This window comes from Emydura macquarii, unplaced genomic scaffold (assembly GCF_026122565.2).
Source record: "Emydura macquarii macquarii isolate MOO-44397 ecotype Brisbane River unplaced genomic scaffold, CSIRO-AGI_Emac_v2 contig_2768, whole genome shotgun sequence".
Classification (NCBI taxonomy): Eukaryota; Metazoa; Chordata; order Testudines; family Chelidae; genus Emydura; species Emydura macquarii.
This window is the reverse complement of record NW_027132905.1, coordinates 31,782,274-31,802,439: the sequence shown is the minus strand read 5'-3', so window position 1 is coordinate 31,802,439 and position 20,166 is coordinate 31,782,274. Positions and strand designations below refer to the sequence as shown.

At 49.4% G+C, this 20,166-nt stretch overlaps 1 protein-coding gene across 3 annotated transcripts in view; it reads left to right on the top strand.

The window, feature by feature from the left end:
* DIAPH1 (diaphanous related formin 1) overlaps positions 1–20,166 on the top strand; it is a 162,569-nt gene that overhangs the window by 120,681 nt on the left and 21,722 nt on the right. For all 3 annotated transcript variants that reach the window (XM_067566946.1, XM_067566945.1, XM_067566947.1), the window contains 5 exons: positions 11,788–11,883; positions 12,053–12,147; positions 12,421–12,522; positions 19,508–19,747; positions 19,908–20,037. In XM_067566946.1, coding sequence (XP_067423047.1) covers positions 11,788–11,883; positions 12,053–12,147; positions 12,421–12,522; positions 19,508–19,747; positions 19,908–20,037 — 663 coding nt within the window. The remainder of the gene's footprint in view (positions 1–11,787; positions 11,884–12,052; positions 12,148–12,420; positions 12,523–19,507; positions 19,748–19,907; positions 20,038–20,166) is intronic.

Sequence of the window (20,166 nt, the reverse complement as noted above, 5' to 3'; positions counted from 1 at the left end):
GTGCTTCCCATATGGGCCCTGTCCAAGAAGAAAGTGGCTTGAGAATCCCACATCTATACAGTATCCAATGCTGTAGTATCTGAGGGCCTAAGTACTGTTCCCCACTCTCCATGTCTGTCTGTCTAGGCCAAAGTTTTTCAACCTGTGGTACGCAGACCCCTCAGGGTACACGAGACACAAGCAGGGGGTACATGGCAAAAAAAACAGTAAAGGGAGGCGGGCAGCAGCCGCCAGCTTCTGGGGGAGGCGGGCAGCAGCCGCCAGTTTCCTGCCTGGTCCCAACTCCTAGCTGGGTGGTAGACAGCAGCTGCCCTAGTTCTGGGAAGCTGGGTGGTAGCCGCTGGCTTCTTGGGACACCAGGCGGCAGCTGCCCACGTCCCGTCTGGTCCCAGCTTCCAGGTGGGAGCCCAGCAACAGCCTCCTGCGCTTAGTGAGTTGGACTTGCAGCAGGGTGGCTGCCACCTGTGACCTGGCTTTGAGCCGAGAGACAGTCTCCTGCACCGTGGCTTGAAGATGAGCAGCAGCTGCCTGCCGCCTGCCCACATCCCTGGGTCCCAGCCTGCACAGAAGCCTCCTCTGCCCCAGCTCGGATTGGGTGGCAGTCGCTCACCTCCTGGGCTGGCAGCCAGACGGCAGCCTCCTGCAACTTGCCCAGGTGGCAGCTCCCCTCCCCAGCTCAGAGCCCGATGGCCAGAAAGCCAGATGGAGAGCCCAGCACTTTCCCAGTCCTGGAGCTGGGCTCTACTTGCAGGCTTACTTGTCAATTTCACTGCTCTAGCTGAGCAGTGAAATTGAAAACTATGACAGCCCCAAATTTTACTAGTATAAAAATCTTAAGAGGGGCCCACACAGAGTGATTTGCCCCAGGCCTGCTCCCCCCTAGACGGCCATGGGGAGCGCTGCTATCCATTCTGGTGGGCTGCTAGTGCCTGCTCATACCTCACAAGTTCCCACCTGTGTGAGAACACCATGTGACCCTGTCATCAGTCCATAGTGATTGGCTTGCATTGACCTTTGCTCCTATATGGAGGAAGGTGGGGAGAAACAGCAGGGGGTTTTGTGATCTGCCACAGCCACACAGCACTGCAGAACTCAGAACTCTCCTGCTTTACGAGAAATACAGTCGTCCAGCGGTAAAGGGGAAAAAGATTGTATTTCTCAGAGTGGAAAATTGAGTGTTGGGTACTTATTAAAATTTTCAGAAGTTAGGGGGTACTTGCTACTTAAAAGGTTGAGAAACACTGGTCTAGGCTGCTCAGCCCCATTTTCTTAGTCTACAGGGGTGCCTGCTTGTGGAACTGTGCCATTGAATCAAACTATAAATGACCTAATAGACCTCTTCCACTTCTCCTGTCTGCCTCCTCAATTCCAAGACCCACTTTATTCTCCAGTGTGTTTTGTACAGTTCTAATCCTAAAGTGCTAAGCAATAGGATTCCTATCCCAACTCCTATCCCTTTCCTAGGGACATGATTGCAGTTTAATAGATTTTATGTTTTCCCTTTCTTTATCCATGTTGCCTTTGCTCCTCCTCCCCCCATCCTACCCCACCCAATCCTTCATAAGAGTGCTCTCCAGGAACACAATGTGGCACTTTCTACATCCTAAGATCCCCTCTGATCTCTGAAAATCGTTATAGCAGCTGCTTTTCCTTTAAGCCTCTCTGAGTTGCAGTGTCCTTCATTCGTGCACGCATGCACACGCAGAAAATTAGGTCAGTGACTCTGTGTTTTTCAGTAGCTGCACCGAGCTCTATCTGCTTCTAGCCTAGGGTGTGAGCACATATCAGGGGGAAGGAATCCAAAGGGGAAGCATCATCATGGGTTGGCTCTGAGGAGAGAGATGGAGCTTTTCCCTCCCCATGTTACTCTGGGCAATGTGGCCCCAATGTGAATGAAGAGTAGGGCATTTGGGTTAGTGGGGGCAGCCCTGAGGGAATGTGATTGGCAGTTAATGTTCCTTCTGCAAAATAACTTTCCATTCAATGTATCTGTTACTTAGATCAGTGTTGCTTTATACTGTGGCTCATGCACTCCTCAGGCGGTGGAGAAGAGGGAGGAGGGGTTGGCCCTACCTTTTGTAGTCACCTAGAAGCCAAACCAGCTGGGAGGAAGAATTTAATCAGAAAAAAGTGAATGATAATTAGGAATCATTTAGGAACACTGCATGAGATGCCCAAAAAGCCACAACTGAGGAAGAAGGCTGTGTTGGTTTAAAAAATGACCTGGTTTAGAGGGGAATTGAAGGCAACTATAAATTATGTACAGTATATATTTTATATGTATGTGTGTGTGTATCTGTGTAAATGTATGCATAAACAAATGAAAGAAAGAGCAAGTTGATAGTAATGAATATAAATCAGAGGTTAGTAATTTATAGAAGATTAATAAGGGGAGCAAAGGGACACAAGGAGAAATCTATGGTCTGCAGAGTTAAGGACAATAAGAAGGAGTTTTTAAAATCTATCAAGAACAAAAAGAGTCCTAGCAATGGTGTTGGTCCATTGTTAGATGGAAATGATAGAATTATCAATAGTAATGCAAAAAAGGCAGAAGTGTTCAATAAATATTTCTTGTTCTGGAATTGGGGATGGTGATGATAACACTCTTTCCATTCCACTAGTATCTTTGGAGGATGTTAAACAGAAGCTACTAAAGTCAGACTTTTTAAAATCAGCAGGTCCGCATAACTTTCATCCAAAAGTTTTTAAAAAGCTGGCTGAAGGGGTTGCTGAACCATTAATGTTGATTTTCAATAAGTCTTGGAACACTGGGGGTTCTAGAATACCAGAAGAAAGCTAATGTGCCAGTTTTTAAAAGGGTAAATGGGATGATGTGGGTAATTAAAGGCCAGTCAACCTGACATTAATGCCAGGCAAGATAATGGAGTGGCTGGTGCAGCACTCAATTAATAAAGAATGATAATGTAATTAATGCAAATCAACAGGGGTTATGGAAAATAGATCCTGTCAAAGTAACTTTATCTTTTTTTGTTGAGATAACAGTTTTGGTTGATAAAGGTAATAGGTTGATGTAATATACTTAGACTTCTGTGAGGCGTTTAATCACACACATTTTGAGATCTAACAGCTAGCCAGTTTTTAATCCATTTAACGTCTGCCATGTTAATTTTATATCACCCTAGCTTTTTTAATCAAAATGTTATTAATAATAATAATAATAATAATAATAAATAGGGAATTATCATAAAATGGGTATGTTTACAGTGTGGTCCCACAGGAATCAGTTCTTTGCCCTACACTATTTAACATTTTTATCAGTAACCTGGAAGAAAACATAAAATCTTCTCTGGTAAAGTTTGCAGATGATACAAAAATGAGGGGAGTGATAAGTAATGAAGAGGACAGGTCACTGATGCAAAGCAATCTGGATCACTTAGTAAACTGGGAGCAAGCAAATAGTATGTTCTGTCTTCGAGTGATTGCTCATATGCATTCCAACATAGGTGAGTGCGCGCCCCGTGCACGAGCCTCCGGAAGCTTTTTTGCCCCTAGCAATCCCCTGCGGGTCGGCTCCTGCGCCCCCTGGAGTGCCGCGCTCATGTCGCGGTATATAGGGACACTGCCGACCCCGTGGCCCCCAGTTCCTTCTTTCCGCCTGTGACGGTCTTTGGAACACTGTCCCTTGCTCTTCGCAAGTAGCAATCTCCTCTTTAGTATTTAGTAGTTAGTTTAGTTAATAGTTAGTAAGAAGTTTATATTGTTTAAAAACGTTAATAGTTTAAAAAAAAAAAAAAATAGTTGTTTGTTAGTGATAGTAGTCAGCCCTTACGGGCTGCGCGGAGCCATGCCGGGCTCCACGGGGTTCAAAGCCTGCGCAGAGTGCTCAAAGGCTTTCCCGGTCAGCGACCTGCATGATCGCTGTCTCCGCTGCCTGGGGGAGCTTCATCGGAAGGACAAATGCCGAATTTGTAAGTCCTTCAAACCCAGGACTCAAAAGGACCGCGATGCCCACCTCAGAACCATCTTGATGGAGTCGGCGCTTCATCCAGTCTCTGAGCCCTCAGGGTCACCATCGGCACCGAGCGTCTCATCGGCGCACAGCGCTCCCCCGGCACCGATGCGCAAGGTGCCGAAGAAAAAGAAGCTGCCGGAGGCCGTGTCTATGGACTCCCCCCTGCGACCGGTACAGCAGGGGGTACAGCAGGAGCCGACACCAGCATCTCCGCGCAGGGAGCCTCCCCCGACCCCGGGGGGTGGGGGAACTCTCCTGCAAGGGCCGTCGATGCCGGAGGCGTTTGTAGCGGCACGAGCCCTCATGGCCATGCCCACGCCTCCGTCGCCCGGCGTCTCGAGGTAGACCCGTGCTGGGTTACCCCGGTGGGCAGAGGAGACATGGATCATCGTCTCCCCCCAGACGGTCGAGGACGGGGGAAGCGGGAACTCCCCCTCCTCACTCCGACCTTAGGTCGTTGAGCACCTCGGCACCGCAGCGCTGGGAGCGGTCTAGAGGTTCCGAGAGCAGCCGCTCCACCTCAGGCAACAGGTCTCCGGTGTCCCAACACCGTCCTACCAGCCATGCGGCACTGAGGGAGGCTGAATACCCTCTTCGACCTTCGGTGCGCAGCTCTCGGCACCGGTTACCGTCTCCTAGGGATTCCCAGCACCGATCCCACTCTCGGCACCGATCCCGCTCACCGGTGCCTAGATCTTCGGTGCGTTCGTGTGAGCGCCGCTCTCAATCTTCGGTGCGCAGCCCAGCGCGAATCTCGGTGCCGCAAGCGACCAAAACCACTCGGCACCGGTCTAGATCCCAGGTCCGTACCCGTGCCGATTCCCGGGACACTAGACATCGCTCCCGGTCCACTAGCAGCCGTCGGGTTCCAGCTGCTTCGGAGCTCCACCGTCGCTGCTCAACATCGGCAAAGACCAGCCCTACACACAGCCCGGTACGGCCCTCGGCACCGCATGTTTCGGCACCGAGGGATTCTCCGGCGCATCGTAGAGAGCGTAGTCGCGAGCGGGACCGCTCCAGGTCGCCGGCAGTTGACCGCCGTAGAACCAAGAGGCCCCGGGGGCACTCATCCACCAGTTCCAGCCGCTCCCCCCGCCGCCATCATCATAGACACCGCCGCAGCCGCTCCCGATCATCCCGGAGCAGATCATTGCCGGGCCGAGACAGGGACCGGACAAAGCGCCCTAGATCGCGCAGCCCAGCACCTCGCGGGCCTGGATTGTATACGGCACCGGGTCCGGTACCGACATGGGTGCAGGGGCCCTGGCAATGGCCCTATTGGGGGCCATGGCCTCAACAAACCACCCAGGGCACAGCATCAGCTCCCTCAGTGGCAGTCCAACCCCCACCCCCGCCTCCCAGCCAGGACAAACCAGAGACCTCAGACGAAGAGTCTGACCCTATGAAAGGTCCTTCCACGGGTCCCCTTCACCAGTCCTCCTCCTCTTCCCCTCCGGACACTACATCCAGGGACCAAAGAACCCCCTTCCTGATTTTAAAACACATCAGGAATTATTAAAGAGGTTAGCTGATAACCTACAAATTGACTTGAAAGAGCTTTCAGAGGAGGAGGATCCTCTCTTTGGGGTCTCAGGCTCGGCGGGACCCTCCCGGGTCGCGCTTCCAGTCCATGACCGGGTGCTTAAGGTGGTCAAGCCCCTCTGGGAGACTCCGGCATCAGTATCTGCCACCTCCAAAACAGCCGAGCGCAAATACTATGTCCCCTCCCAAGGCTTTGAATATCTTTACAATCACCCCCCCCCGAGGTCGTTGGTTGTAGATGCCGTAAACCAAAGGGACAGACAAGGGGCCCAGTCGAGCACTCCCAAAAACAAGGAAAACAAAAAATTAGATCTTTTTGGGAGGAAAGTTTATTCGACTGCAGCTTTACAATTACGTATAGCGAACCACCAAGCGCTCCTTGGCAGATACAATTTAAATCTTTGGACTTCCCTCCAGAGGTTCCTCCGCGCGCTACCACCAGATATGGCGGAGGATTATAACACCATTCTCCAAGAGGGAGCGACGGTTGCTGGAGCTGCTCTCCAATCCGCAAGCGATGCCACCAATGCGGCAGGGAGGGCCATGGCATCTGGTATTGTCATGCGCCGATCTGCGTGGCTACAATCCTCCAGACTGTCGCTGGAAGTACAGCAGGCCATCCAAGATCTGCCCTTTGATGGTGTCGGCCTGTTTTCAGACAGAACAGACACCAAGCTTCACGCTTTAAAAGACTCTAGGGCCACTCTAAAATCGTTAGGCCTGTATGTGCCGCAGGCCACAAGGCGTCAGGGCAAACAGCGCCCTCAAAGGCAGCAGCAACAACAGCCTGTCCCTAGACTGCCTCCTCGACCCCCCCCCGCCAAGGAGGGGCCGAGACCGCTTTAGGCAGACAAACCGCCGAGACCGCCAAGGCCCTGCAGGGGGCTCCCAGCAAGGCCAGCAAAAGAACAACAAGCGGTCCTTTTGATGGGACGCTCGAGGGCAGCTCTCTCTCTCTATCCATCCCATTGGATTCCACTCTACCCTTTACAGACAGACTGCATCCCTTCCTCCGAGAGTGGCAGAGGATAACCTCGGACCACTGGGTGCTCAGCGTGGTGAAACGAGGTTATGCCCTCCAACTCTCAACATTCCCACCGGACTCTCCCCCTACCCCGTCCCTCTTCAGGGACCCATCTCACGAGCTACTCCTCGTCCAGGAGGTGCACTCTCTTCTCCGTCTAGGGGCGGTAGAGGAAGTTCCTCGTACGGAGAGGGGCAGGGGGTTCTATTCCCGGTATTTCCTTATTCCCAAGGCAAAGGGAGGCCTGAGGCCTATTCTAGACCTTCGCCGTCTGAACAGGTTTATCAGACGCCTCAAATTCCGTATGCTCTCCCTAGCCTCTATTATTCCCGCTCTGGATCCAGGGGATTGGTATGCTGCCCTCGACTTAAAGGACGCCTATTTCCATATTTCTATCCTCCCTGGGCACAGGCGTTTCCTCCGCTTTACGGTAGCGGGTGCCCACTACCAATTTTCGGCCCTGCCCTTTGGCCTCTCCTCAGCGCCCAGGGTCTTCACAAAATGCATGGTGGTGGTAGCGGCCCACCTCCGGCGCAGAGGCGTCCAGATCTTCCCCTACCTCGACGACTGGTTAATACGGGGAAGATCCAGGGTCCATGTACAGAACAGCCTAGCCCTAACCTGCGCGACATGCACCAGATTGGGTCTGCTCATCAACGAGCAGAAGTCCACACTCACCCCGGTGCAGCGCATAGACTTTATCGGGGCCACCCTAGATGCAGTTCAAGCCAGAGCCTTCCTCCCTCTGGCTCGATTCCAGACCATGACCGCCATCATTTCGGAGTTATTCAGGTCCCCCACGACGACAGCCAGGCGTTGCCTTCAGCTGTTAGGACACATGGCGGCATGTACATATGTGGTGAGGTTAGCTCGCCTCAAACTCAGGCCTCTCCAAGGTTGGCTGACCTCTGTGTACACCCCATCCAGACATTCACTCTCCAAGGTGGTCACCATCCCAGCCCAGGTACTAACGTCCCTCAACTGGTGGACAGACCCGAGGGAGGTGCTACGGGGGGGTTCCCTTTGCAGAATTGACCCCATCTGTAACGCTAAGAACGGGCGCTTCAGACGTGGGCTGGGGAGCCCACATGAGCCAAGACCTCAGCACGCAGGGTCTATGGTCGCCTCACGAATTACACCTCCACATCAATGTCAGAGAGCTCCGGGCGGTCCGTCTAGCCTGCAAGGTCTTCCTCAAGTTCCTAACGGGCAGAGTAGTGCATGTCCTCACGGACAATACAGCAGCCATGTTTTATATAAACAGGCAAGGGGGGGCACGCTCCTCTGCTCTGTGCCAGGAAGCCATACAACTATGGGACCTTGCAGTGAGGCACGATTTTCACCTATCTGCCTCTCACCTCCCAGGGGTCAGGAACGACGAGGCGGACCGCCTCAGCAGGTCGTTCTTACCCCGCCACGATTGGTCGCTCAACTGGGAGGTGGCAACTTTTCTCTTCCACAGGTGGGGTACTCCCCAACTAGACCTGTTTGCCTCAGCGTGGAACAAGAAGTGCCCGAGGTTCTGCTCACTCCGGGGACGCGAGCAGGGCTCCCTCTCGGACGCCTTCTTAATAAACTGGACGGGGCCCCTGATGTATGCATTTCCCCCCATCCCATTACTCCCCAAGGTACTCTTGAAAGTCAAGAGAGACAAAGCGGATGTTATCCTCATTGCACCAGCCTGGCCCCGGCAACACTGGTTCAGTATGCTGTTGGACATGTCCATAGCCGAGCCAATACCGCTTCCGAGACGCTACGATCTCCTCTCCCAGGACCGGGGTCGTCTTCTGCACCCGGACCTGGACTCCCTTCACCTGACTGCATGGAGGCTCTGTGGTTAACGGAGGGAGAGAGAGCCTGCTCAACACAAGTTCAGCAGGTCCTGCTGGGGAGTAGGAAGCCTTCCACTCAGGTGCTGTATAAAGCTAAATGGAAGCGCTTTACCTTTTGGGCGGAGTCCCGGGGGATCTTACCCAACTCTTCGCCCATCCAGGCAATCCTAGAGTACCTCCTACACTTAAAGATGCAGGGCCTTGCACTAGCCTCCCTGAGGGTACACCTGGCGGCCATCTCGGCCTTTCACCGGCCGTTGGAAGGGAGGTCTATCTTCTCTCACCCTATGTCCTGTAGGTTCCTGAAGGGGATAGAGAGATTATATCCGCAGGTCCGTGACCTGGTACCTCTCTGGGACTTGAACTTGGTTCTTTCTCTATTAACAGGACCCCCCTTTGAGCCCATGGCTACATGCCCTTTGCTAGTCCTTTCCTGGAAGGTGGCTTTCCTAGTAGCCATTACATCAGCTAGACGGGTCTCCGAGTTGAGAGCTTTGACCTCGGAACCCTCTTATACTGTCTTCTATAAAGACAAAGTGAGGCTGAGACCCCACCCAGCATTCTTACCTAAGGTGGTGTCTCAGTTTCACTGTAACCAAGACATTTTCCTCCCCGTGTTCTTTCCCAAACCACACGGATCGGAGGCAGAGCAGAGATGGCATTCCCTGGACGTCAGGAGGGCCCTGGCCTATTATATCGATCGTACAAGGCCATTCAGGAGGTCAACCCAACTGTTCGTCGCAGTCGCGGACAGAATGAAAGGCTTACCTGTCTCTTCGCAACGCATCTCCGCATGGATCACCGCCTGCATACGTACCTGTTACGATCAGGCGAAGGTGCCGCTTCTGGGAACAGTGACGGCACACTCGACCAGAGCCCAGGCCTCGTCAGCGGCCTTCCTGGAGCGTGTGCCACTGATGGACATCTGCAGGGCAGCGACCTGGTCATCAGTCCATACCTTCTCATCTCATTACGCCATCGTACAACAGGCAAGAGAGGACGCGGTTGTCGGCAGAGCCGTACTAAGAAGGGCTACTCGACAGTGACTCCTACCCGCCTCCAAGGTATGGCTATTTAATCACCTATGTTGGAATGCATATGAGCAATCACTCGAAGACAGAAAACAAGGTTACTTACCAGTAACTGTTGTTCTTCGAGATGTGTTGCTCATATCCATTCCAAACCCACCCTCCGTCCCCGCTGTCGGAGTCGGCAGAAAAAAGGGACTGGGGGCCACGGGGTCGGCAGTGTCCCTATATACCGCGACATGAGCGCGGCACTCCAGGGGGCGCAGGAGCCGATCCGCAGGGGGTTGCTAGGGGCAAAAAAGCTTCCGGAGGCTCGTGCACGGGGCGCGCACTCACCTATGTTGGAATGGATATGAGCAACACATCTCGAAGAACAACAGTTACTGGTAAGTAACCTTGTTTATTTTAATATGGCTAAATGTAAATATGTACATCTAGGAACAAAGAATGAAGGCTATACTTACATGATAGGGGACTCTATCCTGGGAAGCAGTGACTCTGCAAAGATTTTTTTGTTGGGGAGGGGGGGTGGAGCGGTGGAGGGTAGATAATCATCTGAACATGTGCTCCCAGTGTGATGCTGTGGCCAAAAAAGCTAATGCAATCCTGGAATGCATAAACAGAAATCTCAAATGGGCATAAATAGGTTATTTTACTTCTAGATTTGGCACTGGTGCAACTGCTGCTGGGATACCGTATCCAGTTTTAGTGCCTACAATTCAAGAAAGATTTTGATAAATTGGAGAAGGTTCAGAGAAGAGCCACGAGAATGATTAAGGGGTTAGAAAACCTGCCTTGTAGCAATAGACTCAGAGCTCAATCTATTTAGCTTAACAAAGAAAAGGTTAAGCGATGATTTTATTAGTCTAGAAGTATCTATGTATGGAGCAAATATTTAATAACGGGCTATTCAGTCTAGCAAAGAAAGGTATATGGCTGGAAATTGAAGCTAGACAAATTGAGACTGGAAATAAGGCATAAATCTCTGACAGTGAGAGTAATTAACCATTGGAGCAATTTACCAAGAAGTATGGTGGATTCTCCATCACTGACAACTTTTAAATCAAGATTGGATGTTTTTCTCAAAGTTCTGCTCTAGGAATTATTAACGGATAACATCTCTGGCCTGTGTTATATAGGAGGTCAGAGTAGTTGATCACAATTGTCCCTTCTGGCATGGGTGGAGCATATAAGAAGCCTCCCCAAAAAAGACTGGCCTTGCAGGAGGACAAATGCCGCGGTGCGGTGCAGATCACCTTCCTTTGGAGGCACGCCGGCCCATCAGCACCTTTGGAGCACCAGAAGCAAAGCTCCCTAAAAGTGGATGGGCCACCAGTGCTTGTACTGTGGCCCCGCCTGTGCTCCACCTCAAGACTTCACCCCTTCTTGGACTCTTCCCCCGAGGCTCCGCCCTTGCTCCACCTCTTCTTCCTAGCTCCCTCACCCACTGCTTGCTCCTCTAAGCAGGTGAGCAGGTCTTGGGGGAAGAGGCAGAGTGGGGCAGGGCCTCCCCTCCACTTCTAGGGATCATCTGGTGCTCATGTGTAAGCTTCCCCAGTGGAAGTCTCACGTGCCTTCTGCCTTTGGAATCTACGAATATACATCGTAGCCATGCTGCAGTTTGAGGGCCTGAATAGCCCTTTCCTTCATTCTATCCGCTTGCCTTTATTGGTGCTAGTCTTCTGGAATTAGTAACTCCTCTGCACCCATCCCTTAGGAGATCATGTGATGAATGGGGGGTGCAGCCTTTCCGACATGGGATTACTTCAACCCATGTTGTCACTTGTAGCCAGTGAAGGAATGATCTTTTAGGTGTCTGGGCAGTATGCCAACTGAGCCATCTCTCGCTCTTCTTGGGGAAGCTAACGCTGCATATCTGAGAGGGTGAGGATGCAGAGGGGGATGAGATCATGGGGCCAGAGCCAGTAGGGTGCTTTTACACCCATGAGCCCTAAATGCAAATCCTTGGAGCAAAGACTGGAAGATCCCCCAACCCATATGAGAAAAGAGCCTCTGGCAGGGTGTAAGAGATGTTGACAGTGCACCAGGGGGAGGATTCAGTATGGGCTTTGTCACACATCCCTGAGGTCTCTGTGCTCGCTCAGTACATATTGCAGCAAATGTCCTATTCCTAGGATATTTCTCTTCTGCCTGGGAGAGTCAAGGCTGCTTCTCTGTCCCTGAGCAAAAAGGTAAGGCTAGTGAAAGCAGCTTCTCTGTCCTCTGTAAATGTCTGTGGCCTGTGTAGTGGTTTGTGGAACATGGACTGGACAGAGCTCTGAGCAGCAGGCAGCTTTATTTGGCAGCTATGTGAAGAAGTGTTGTGGTGCCAAGATGTGGGTGAAAGCGCCTTAGGTCACTACTCACCCTAATTTCCTGTGCACACAGCAAAACAAGACCAGGAAGGTGGACAGGAGAAGAGTACACAGAAGAAAAAGGTCAAAGAGCTGAAAGTGTTGGATTCAAAGACTGCACAGAACCTCTGTGAGTATGTTGGAATTAGGGAATTGCCCATGAGCACAGGGAAAGCATAAGGTTCCTGATGGGCTGAATAGAGGGAGCACACTGAGCCATAAAGTGACTGCCTCTCTGTAGTTCTTGGCTAAACACTGTCCCCATGGATTTATTTGTGTTTCTTTTTGGACCCTGGCAGCGATTTTCCTGGGCTCCTTCCGTATGCCTTATGAGGAGATCAAGAATGTGATCCTGGAGGTGAATGAGGCTGTGCTGACTGAGTCCATGGTGCAGGTGAGTGAGGATCAGGGAGGCAAACATGTTTCCCTGCAGCGGACATCCTTATAGAATTAGCCTATTGTATTTGTTTAATTGATGTCTGTCTGGAGAAACGAGCTGATGGATATAAATCTTTTCTAAGAGTATTGCCTCCTTTCTTGGGTGGGAGGCCCATGACTGACAGAGCTGCCTTCACTCCACAGTGTGTAGGACTCCATCTTCTCTTGCTCTTGCCAGGAGGCCCTAATTCATCTGACTGTGCTTCACTGACTCATGTTTCTTCCTCAGAACCTGATTAAGCAGATGCCAGAGCCGGAGCAGCTGAAGATGCTGTCAGAGCTGAGAGACGAATACAATGAGTTGGCTGAGTCTGAGCAGTTTGGTGTTGTGGTAAGTGCCCTGTCCTTGGAGCTAGGAAGGGAGAGGACAGGTCACAGTCTCTCCCCGCTCATCTGATAAATACCATTAGGCAGCTGATCACATGTACAAGATGTGGAGTCTCCCCACCAATCCTGCAATGTGTGATGCTGTTGTCCCCTTCCCTTCTCAGATCTGATCCTGCCTCCCCCCCCAAACACCACTTAGTGTGTTTGTGGCATTGCCTCTGCATGTTCCCTGTCTAGGAGTTGTACATTTTACCTTGTGAGTCCTGAAGCAGCTTCGGAGGGTCGCACATGTTGATCCTCAGATTCCTCTCCACGCACAAAAATTCTAGTTTGTGTCACAAAGTGACACTGGCCTTTGAGAGGGAACAGGGCCAATGCACCTGTGACTTGTCAGCTGCCTCCCACTTAGGCTTAAAAGAGGGCGCCTGGTTTCTGGAGGTAGGAGGGAGATGGGGAGAATCAGAGATGCTTGGGAGCACTGAGTGAGTCGGTCAGAAAAAGGCAAGTGAGATCTACCTGCAAGTGAGGAGACTGGAGGAGGTCAGGAAGCCAGGGGAGGGGCTAGCCTGCAGTGCTTCCTGAGCCCGAGAGCCCTGGCCAGAGAGGGCTGGGGGCTGAGGCCAGCAGATGGGGATGTGTGCTGGCTCGCTGAAGCCAGAGGGCCAGAAAGGGCTGAAGACTGGGGTCAAGGAATGATGAGAGATGCTGGAGCTGCACAAGAGAGCCTCAGTGCAGAGGGGGATGCTGAGGCTCTCCTTGCTGTACTGCCTGGACTATGGTTATGGAGCTTGTGTCATAGTTTATGTTCATGGGGCTTTCCTTTGTCATAAATTAACCTTGCCAGGGCAGTTTTTGCTCAGAAGCAGTGAAGGGGAAACTAAGGCAGGTGCACCTGATGTGGTGTGGCTTGCTGCAGGCGGGCACTCCAGCTTGGACCAACTCATGATACTGCTACTCAGCAGTGTTCTTCTGTTGATAATTTCCCTTTCCCCAGCTTCTCTCTTCAGCTGTGATTGGTTAGTGTTAGCTGTATTTTTTTTAAAATTCACATTAGTTTACTGCTTCTTTTGTTGTTTTATATATCCTTTAGCATCACCACAGCCATCCAGAGATGGATTTAAATGTTGTGCTTCATGTGCCCAAAATGTTACCCACAGTACTTAGCCTGCCTGGGTAATAAACATTCTGTTTGGGACTGCGTGGCCTGGGATGGTTTTTACCCCATAGGCTCGAGAATAGGCTGGAAGTCACCCTAATGGAAGAAGCTTTGTCAGTTCACCCTAGGGGATGGGAGGAGCCTGGAGCTAAGTTTCTGACTAAACAACCTTCCTCAGACCAAAAGGGCATAAAAGAGATCTGCAGATCTGTAAATTATAGAGGATTCAGTGCCCATGTCCCAGTCTGTCTAGAAGACAGTGCACTTCAAACACTGGGGGCTCTCCAAGGAGTTGTCAAGGAAGCTCTCCACTTCAAGGACCAGATGTAAAGACCCCATTTCCTCTGTGTATAAGGACTTTAGATTTGGGCATGTGTTGGCATAGTTTAATGCCTTTGCTAGAGGAGGGTTGGTGTAAGAGAGGCCTTGACTCTGGGAAAGGCATGTGAAATTGGACAGTTGCTACAATGGGGCAGTTGGCTATGATGCACTCAGTATTGTTTCTTACCAAGTTGGCCCGAGATTTGTTGTTGGCTGCATGGCAGCAGAGAAACTTCTGGTGACTCTTTGAATCCACACAGTCTTCTAATTCCTGATTTGCCACCACCCTAGGGATTTTTTGGACCAACTCCAGTGTCTCAGTGAAAGCTCCTAGATTCTGTTCCTTGAACTTTGTCTTTACCATTAAACTTCAGTCTCAAATTCAACATTTTGAGTCTTGTTCTCCTTCCCTTAGAGTTTGTGGCGCAATTAATCTGGCGTTAGGGGGAGAGACCCTCTTTAATCTCACCCTTTGGTACAGTAGTGATCTGAAATAATTTTGGGGTATATTCCTGATGACCTTCATGAGTATTATGTTCTTTAATTCATGTGGTTATAAGCTGTTGTGGGCTTTAAACATACTCATGGACTCTGTGAACGGAGTCTAGCCATGGCCACCCTTCTAAAAGGGCTGGAAATCAGTATCGCCATATCACCTTCCCCACAAATGTCCTAAGAGAGGCACCAAAGTGTCTCATTCTCAAGAGAAATGTTTGTCCATGTCAGACGGATTTCACAGTCAGAGCACAGAGGAATCTGTGATTATCCTGTATATCCCACCTTTCCCTGAAATTCCCGATGGTCGTGACAGCCTGTAACAGGTGCAAGAGAGGTAAATCATTCTTTTCTGTATCTCAGGATAAGGATTCAGAAGCTAGATCAGATGAGAAGGAGGACTTATTCCTTAGATGCCAGTAATCAACTTATAAACCATTGTAGTCTGTTATAATTTCCATCTGTGGAGGAAGATTCTTTCAAGAGTGTTAGAAATAACCAAACAGGTTGTCCCTGGGGCGGATTGTGGAGATGGAACCCTTTATTGCCTGATCGTTCCACCTTGACACCGCAAGTGAGTAACGGTGGGGTTACTTTACAGTTCTTTTATCCATAACAGTATGTAAATGTATACATTTTTAGCAACTCCACATAGATCCTTATCTGGTTACATTGACACCTATAAAATGAATATTAAAAACTACATAATTAATACAATTAAACCCGCACCTGTTTGTTGTTTAGAGGATTACCATACAGAGGTCAGGCACATCACCTTAAAACCTATTAATTTTACACTAACATTCTTTGAAGTAAAAGCATGCCAGGGGGCAAAGGAAGATAATGCTTTCTTCCCACCCTGGCCTTGTGCAGGAGTGGCGATAGTTATTTTGTTAGACTTATCCCCTGTGCAGATGGCCAGGAAGGGAGGAAAAGAAGAGAAATAACAGATTTTAACTAGAATTCATACCAGTTAGCAGAAACAAGGTTTGCCTGTGCCATGACCCCGTTCCCTGTAACTTAGGCCTGACCATTTGTCCAGATTTTAACTCTTTACTCTCCTACAGAGAGGCTACCAGGCAAGATATAAAGGCCTCAGTTCTTCAAAAAAGGCAGCACTTGATAAAGCGCATGTTAAGAACAGTATATGATGCCTTGAATACAGCTGCCTGCTCCACTGGCTCAGTAGTGATGCTGAGACAAAGGATTCATGGTTCCTTACATCAGATCTCCCATAGGAAGTTCAGACTAAGGTTTTCAATTTGTGTTTTAAAGTCACAATCTGTTCAGAGAAAAGACAGCATGATAAGGAAATTCAGGGAGGCCAGGATTGCTGTTTGAGCTCCTGGGTTTTCTCACGTTACCTATAGATGGCCTCATTCTGCAGCCATGGAGTTTACTACAGTATCCCCTCCTCCTTGCTGCAGGAATGTGCTCCAGAATCTGACCTTTCATTTTTTTAATGGTATTTTTAGTAACTATGGTAGCAGAGAAAAGGTCAACAACATGAACACTGTCTAGTAATGCAGTGTCATCTCCATATGTCTGCAGAGAACCGGGAACAATAGCTCTGAGAGGGGTGACTACCGCATTCATCTCAGTCAGGACCCTGTAAACTGCACAATTCCACAGCTGTATAATTTGGCCTTTTCATAGATGTTGTGGAGTTCTCTATTTTGCTGCACCCAGCTGTCCAGTGTCACAGTTTCACTGCACCTTTGACCCCCCATCTCTTGGTTTTCTTGAGGGCACCCATTTAAGTTTTCATGCTCCCAGCTGTCACCTCTTCAGCGAAGACATGCATCCCTGTCTCTCCAGACTGCGGTTTTAGGCTTCCAGTCCATCTGCACCTCACTGTCACTGCACCCAGCAGATCTGACCAGAGTCCAGCACCTGTGTTTAGTTATTTCTAGATTTGCTTATTGCTGCCTCCGCACAGGCGGCTAGACTTGATGACTTTCGAGGTCCCTTCCAGCCCTACCTTTCTATGATTTTATGCTATCTCCAGGGGCTACAACAGTGTATATCAGTTGCCAGCCAGCCTTTGCAAAACAAAATATATTTATTCTTAGGGCACTGTCTTTTCAGACAATTCTTAACATTACAGAGAAAACATAAAAAGCAGCAAAAAGGGTTCGGTCTCTTGGTTACAAGTTCACGTTGGGTTTCAGATCAAGAACTGGAACAAGCTTCGGACAATCCAGCTGTGTCTTTATAGCATTTGGGCCTTTGATCTCCTGTAACAGATAATCACCAGTCAATGTCCCTCTCCTCAGCATGAAGCTTCAAAAACCTGGGTTTATGCATAACCAGTATTGTGGAATTTGCATTAACCACTCCCAGGGATTCCCCAGGAAACTCACTTAGCACTTACTGTTGCAAAAGTCCAAGCCTGCCTGGCACATTTCAATATAGTCATTTGAACACTTACACTTCCCAGGTCTCAGATGACTGTTACACCCAATATTTTTGTTTTCCGTTTGTCCCCCTGCAATGCTGGGACCTGCCTGCAACTTCCTCTTGCTCTGCAGCTTTCCCCACAAAGGGGGAGTTAATTGGATCACAGTACCTGCTCCTTTACAAAGCCAGCCAACAGCAGGTAGGAAAGCCAAGGGACCAGGTAATGAAGGAGATACAAATGTAGGCTAGAAAACAGTGCAGCAGCTGAGACCTGAGCTGGGGAGATAAGTTGCCCAGGCCAGCTACCAGTTCCTTCTCTTTCCTGACACAGATGGGTAAGAGGAGGTTCTGAGTTGGGTTGCCTTGGCCAGCATCACAGGAGCCAAAACCCAAAGAGTAGAGTCAGGTGCCCAGGGAACAATAACAAAACCCATCCTTGAAAATAATCATCACATTTTACATCAGTAAGAATTTTCAACTGAGTTAGAGCTGGATGTATTTTGGGGAGGCTGCGAGAATGAGAACAAAGGATACAGATGTTTCATGGCAGCCTGTAGGGGTTGCTGCTGCAGCACTTGGTTCCACTGTGCTGTAAACTATTCAGGGCCCTGCCTGCAGGTGAAAGGGCCCCCCCATTCAGTATCCCACCAGTACCAACAGCTGCAGTCTAGTGTCCTGTCCAGTAGTTCAGTTAGTAGTCTTGGGGGGCACCTCATAAAAATGTATCCCAGTTACCAGCATCAGCCAGTTTCTTTAGCCAGATCCTATTCCAAAGGCAAAACCTGGTCATGAAATGCCAGTGGGAAGCCCAGACCAGTAAATGATTTCTTTCCTTCCTTCCTTCCAGACCAGTTCATTGACTTGACCACAGCCAAGCCTGCCTCCACCCCTGGAGTGGGATATCTCATTTCTCAGACACATGGTTCTAGTCCTTCCCCACCCCTTTTCTGTTGTAGAAAGCAAGACAAGAATAGAATTAGAGGATCCTAATAATCCTAGTTGAGGCCCATCAGCTGTGGTATTTGGGCATTCTTGAGCTTATGTGCCTGTGCTCTTACCAGAGTTTCCAGATGGAAATCAAATATTGCATTCTGAGTCAGTCACTTTACCTAGTAGCACTTAGATGCTTTGAGTCTTATATTCAAATAGAAGCATTTCTATATGGTCTTATAATAAGGATGTGGTGTCTCAGGTATGGCCTATACTTGCCATTTTGTAGCATTTGTTCTTGTTAAAATCTGGGTTATCTTTTTCTATAGTTCAGGTACATTTAGTCTCTAGAATGACTTATTGTTCCGCAGTGGATGGTAATTCTGTCATTGCTCACCCAGTGAAACTATTTCCAAAGGGTCTTTTGCCTGTATACCCACCAATCTGTAAGCCATCTAGTGTTTGGGATTTGAACTTGACCCTCCCTAGTCTCATGGATGATCTGTTTGAGTCCATTCCTGACCAAGATAATGTAAGTTTCATCCCAGGCCATTTCCCTTCTGGATTTTTTTCCAAGCCCACATGATACCCTTGGACAGGTAGGCTTCACAAACTGGACATGAAGCTACTATTGGGCCATAACTAAACAGTTTAATAAATCGTCCTGGTTGTCATAAGAAGGGAACAAGGCCAAGCAATAAGCAGCCTTTGATCAGTAACTATCTGCATTCATCTATGTTACGTTAGATGGGGTTTCAAGTGTCAATGAGCTGTCCTGGCTCATGGCTATGTTCAGGTATGGTCTCTTGAGATTGGATCCAGATTTGATGCTCACCTTGGGCGGCCAACCCTTCTGTCTCTGTTTAAATACACACTTCTGGGTAACCCTGCCGCAGATTCATTGCTGCTACTTGTTAAGATGTTAGACTCCGATTTGGGAAAACAGCCCTATTCAGGAAAGCACTGAAGCCTGGCCTTCGTGTGCTTGAAGCCAGAAGGACTTCGGGGCCTGTGTTCATGCTTTCTGGAATAGTGGCGTTGGAGTGGGAATCTGCAGTGGCAGTTGTATGTGCCAGAAGGGCAATTTACCGACCAGTAATTGAAGTTCTCCACATGTATTTACTCTACAGAGCTACACTTGCTTACCCATTTTCCCCTCATCTTTGTGGCCTAGAATTAGATTTTGCATACATGGAGTGGAACTGAGTACGGTTAGGCATGTGGGCATTACAGCCTCAATTAAAACAATCTAATGTACCTAATGTTTAACTGAAGATCAATGTGTTTGTCTTCTATGGTTAATTGCACTTAAATGGTTTGGGGACTCGCAAGGCATAGCACACAACTTCTAGAGCAGGGTGGCCAACCAGTCAGAGATGAAGAGCCCAAAAATAGCTATAGATACCGCAAAGAGCCACATTTACCTTACCCTCCACCAAAAATTCACGCTGATCCATCAATTTCAGTGGCTGCTTGTCAATTTCACATTTGAAAGTAAAAACTTTTTGGCGCCCCATACAATGCGTGGAGCCGCATTTGATAGAACACACCTGTTCTAGAGAGTGGATCTGCAAAGAGCTACAGTCAGTGATAAGTAGGTTTCCTTTCCTGTCCCCTTTCCTCCTCGGACCATCTTGTGTTCCCTGCCCCCTGTGTGTGACACTATTCCTGTCCCCTTCCTTCTCAGATTAGCTCAGTGTCCCGTCTGCGGCCCCGTCTCAACGCCATCCTCTTCAAGCTGCAGTTTAATGAGCAGGTGGAGAACATCAAGCCTGAGATTGTCTCAGTAACAGCAGCCTGTGAGGAAGTGCGCAAAAGTCAGAGCTTTTCCAACCTGCTGGAGATCACCCTACTTGTGGGCAACTACATGAATGCAGGCTCCAGGAATGCTGGTGCCTTTGGCTTCAACATTAGTTTCCTCTGCAAGGTGAGTGTTTTTTTTCCAGGGCAGGTCAGGGAATTGCTTCATCTGTGTTTATCACCCAGGAAAACCTCCAGGCATCTGTGTGTGGGCAGCAAACCACTGTGGCTAGTTTCAAGTACTCTCTGCACCATCCCATTCTCATAGCCAATTTTCTCATTACCAGCTCCGAGATACGAAGTCCAGTGATCAGAAGTTAACATTGCTGCACTTCCTGGCTGATCTGTGTGAGCAGAAGTACCCGGACATAATGAAGTTCCTTGATGAGCTCATCCATGTGGAGAAAGCCAGCCGAGGTATTTCTCATTGTAGTGTGGGCAGAGAGTGTTACAGAAGGAGATGTCAAAATAGGTGAAAGGTGGGATTGGGTTACATGGAGGAGATGTTGATCTTGTTTTGGGAGGGTGGAGGGTTGTCTCTGGATA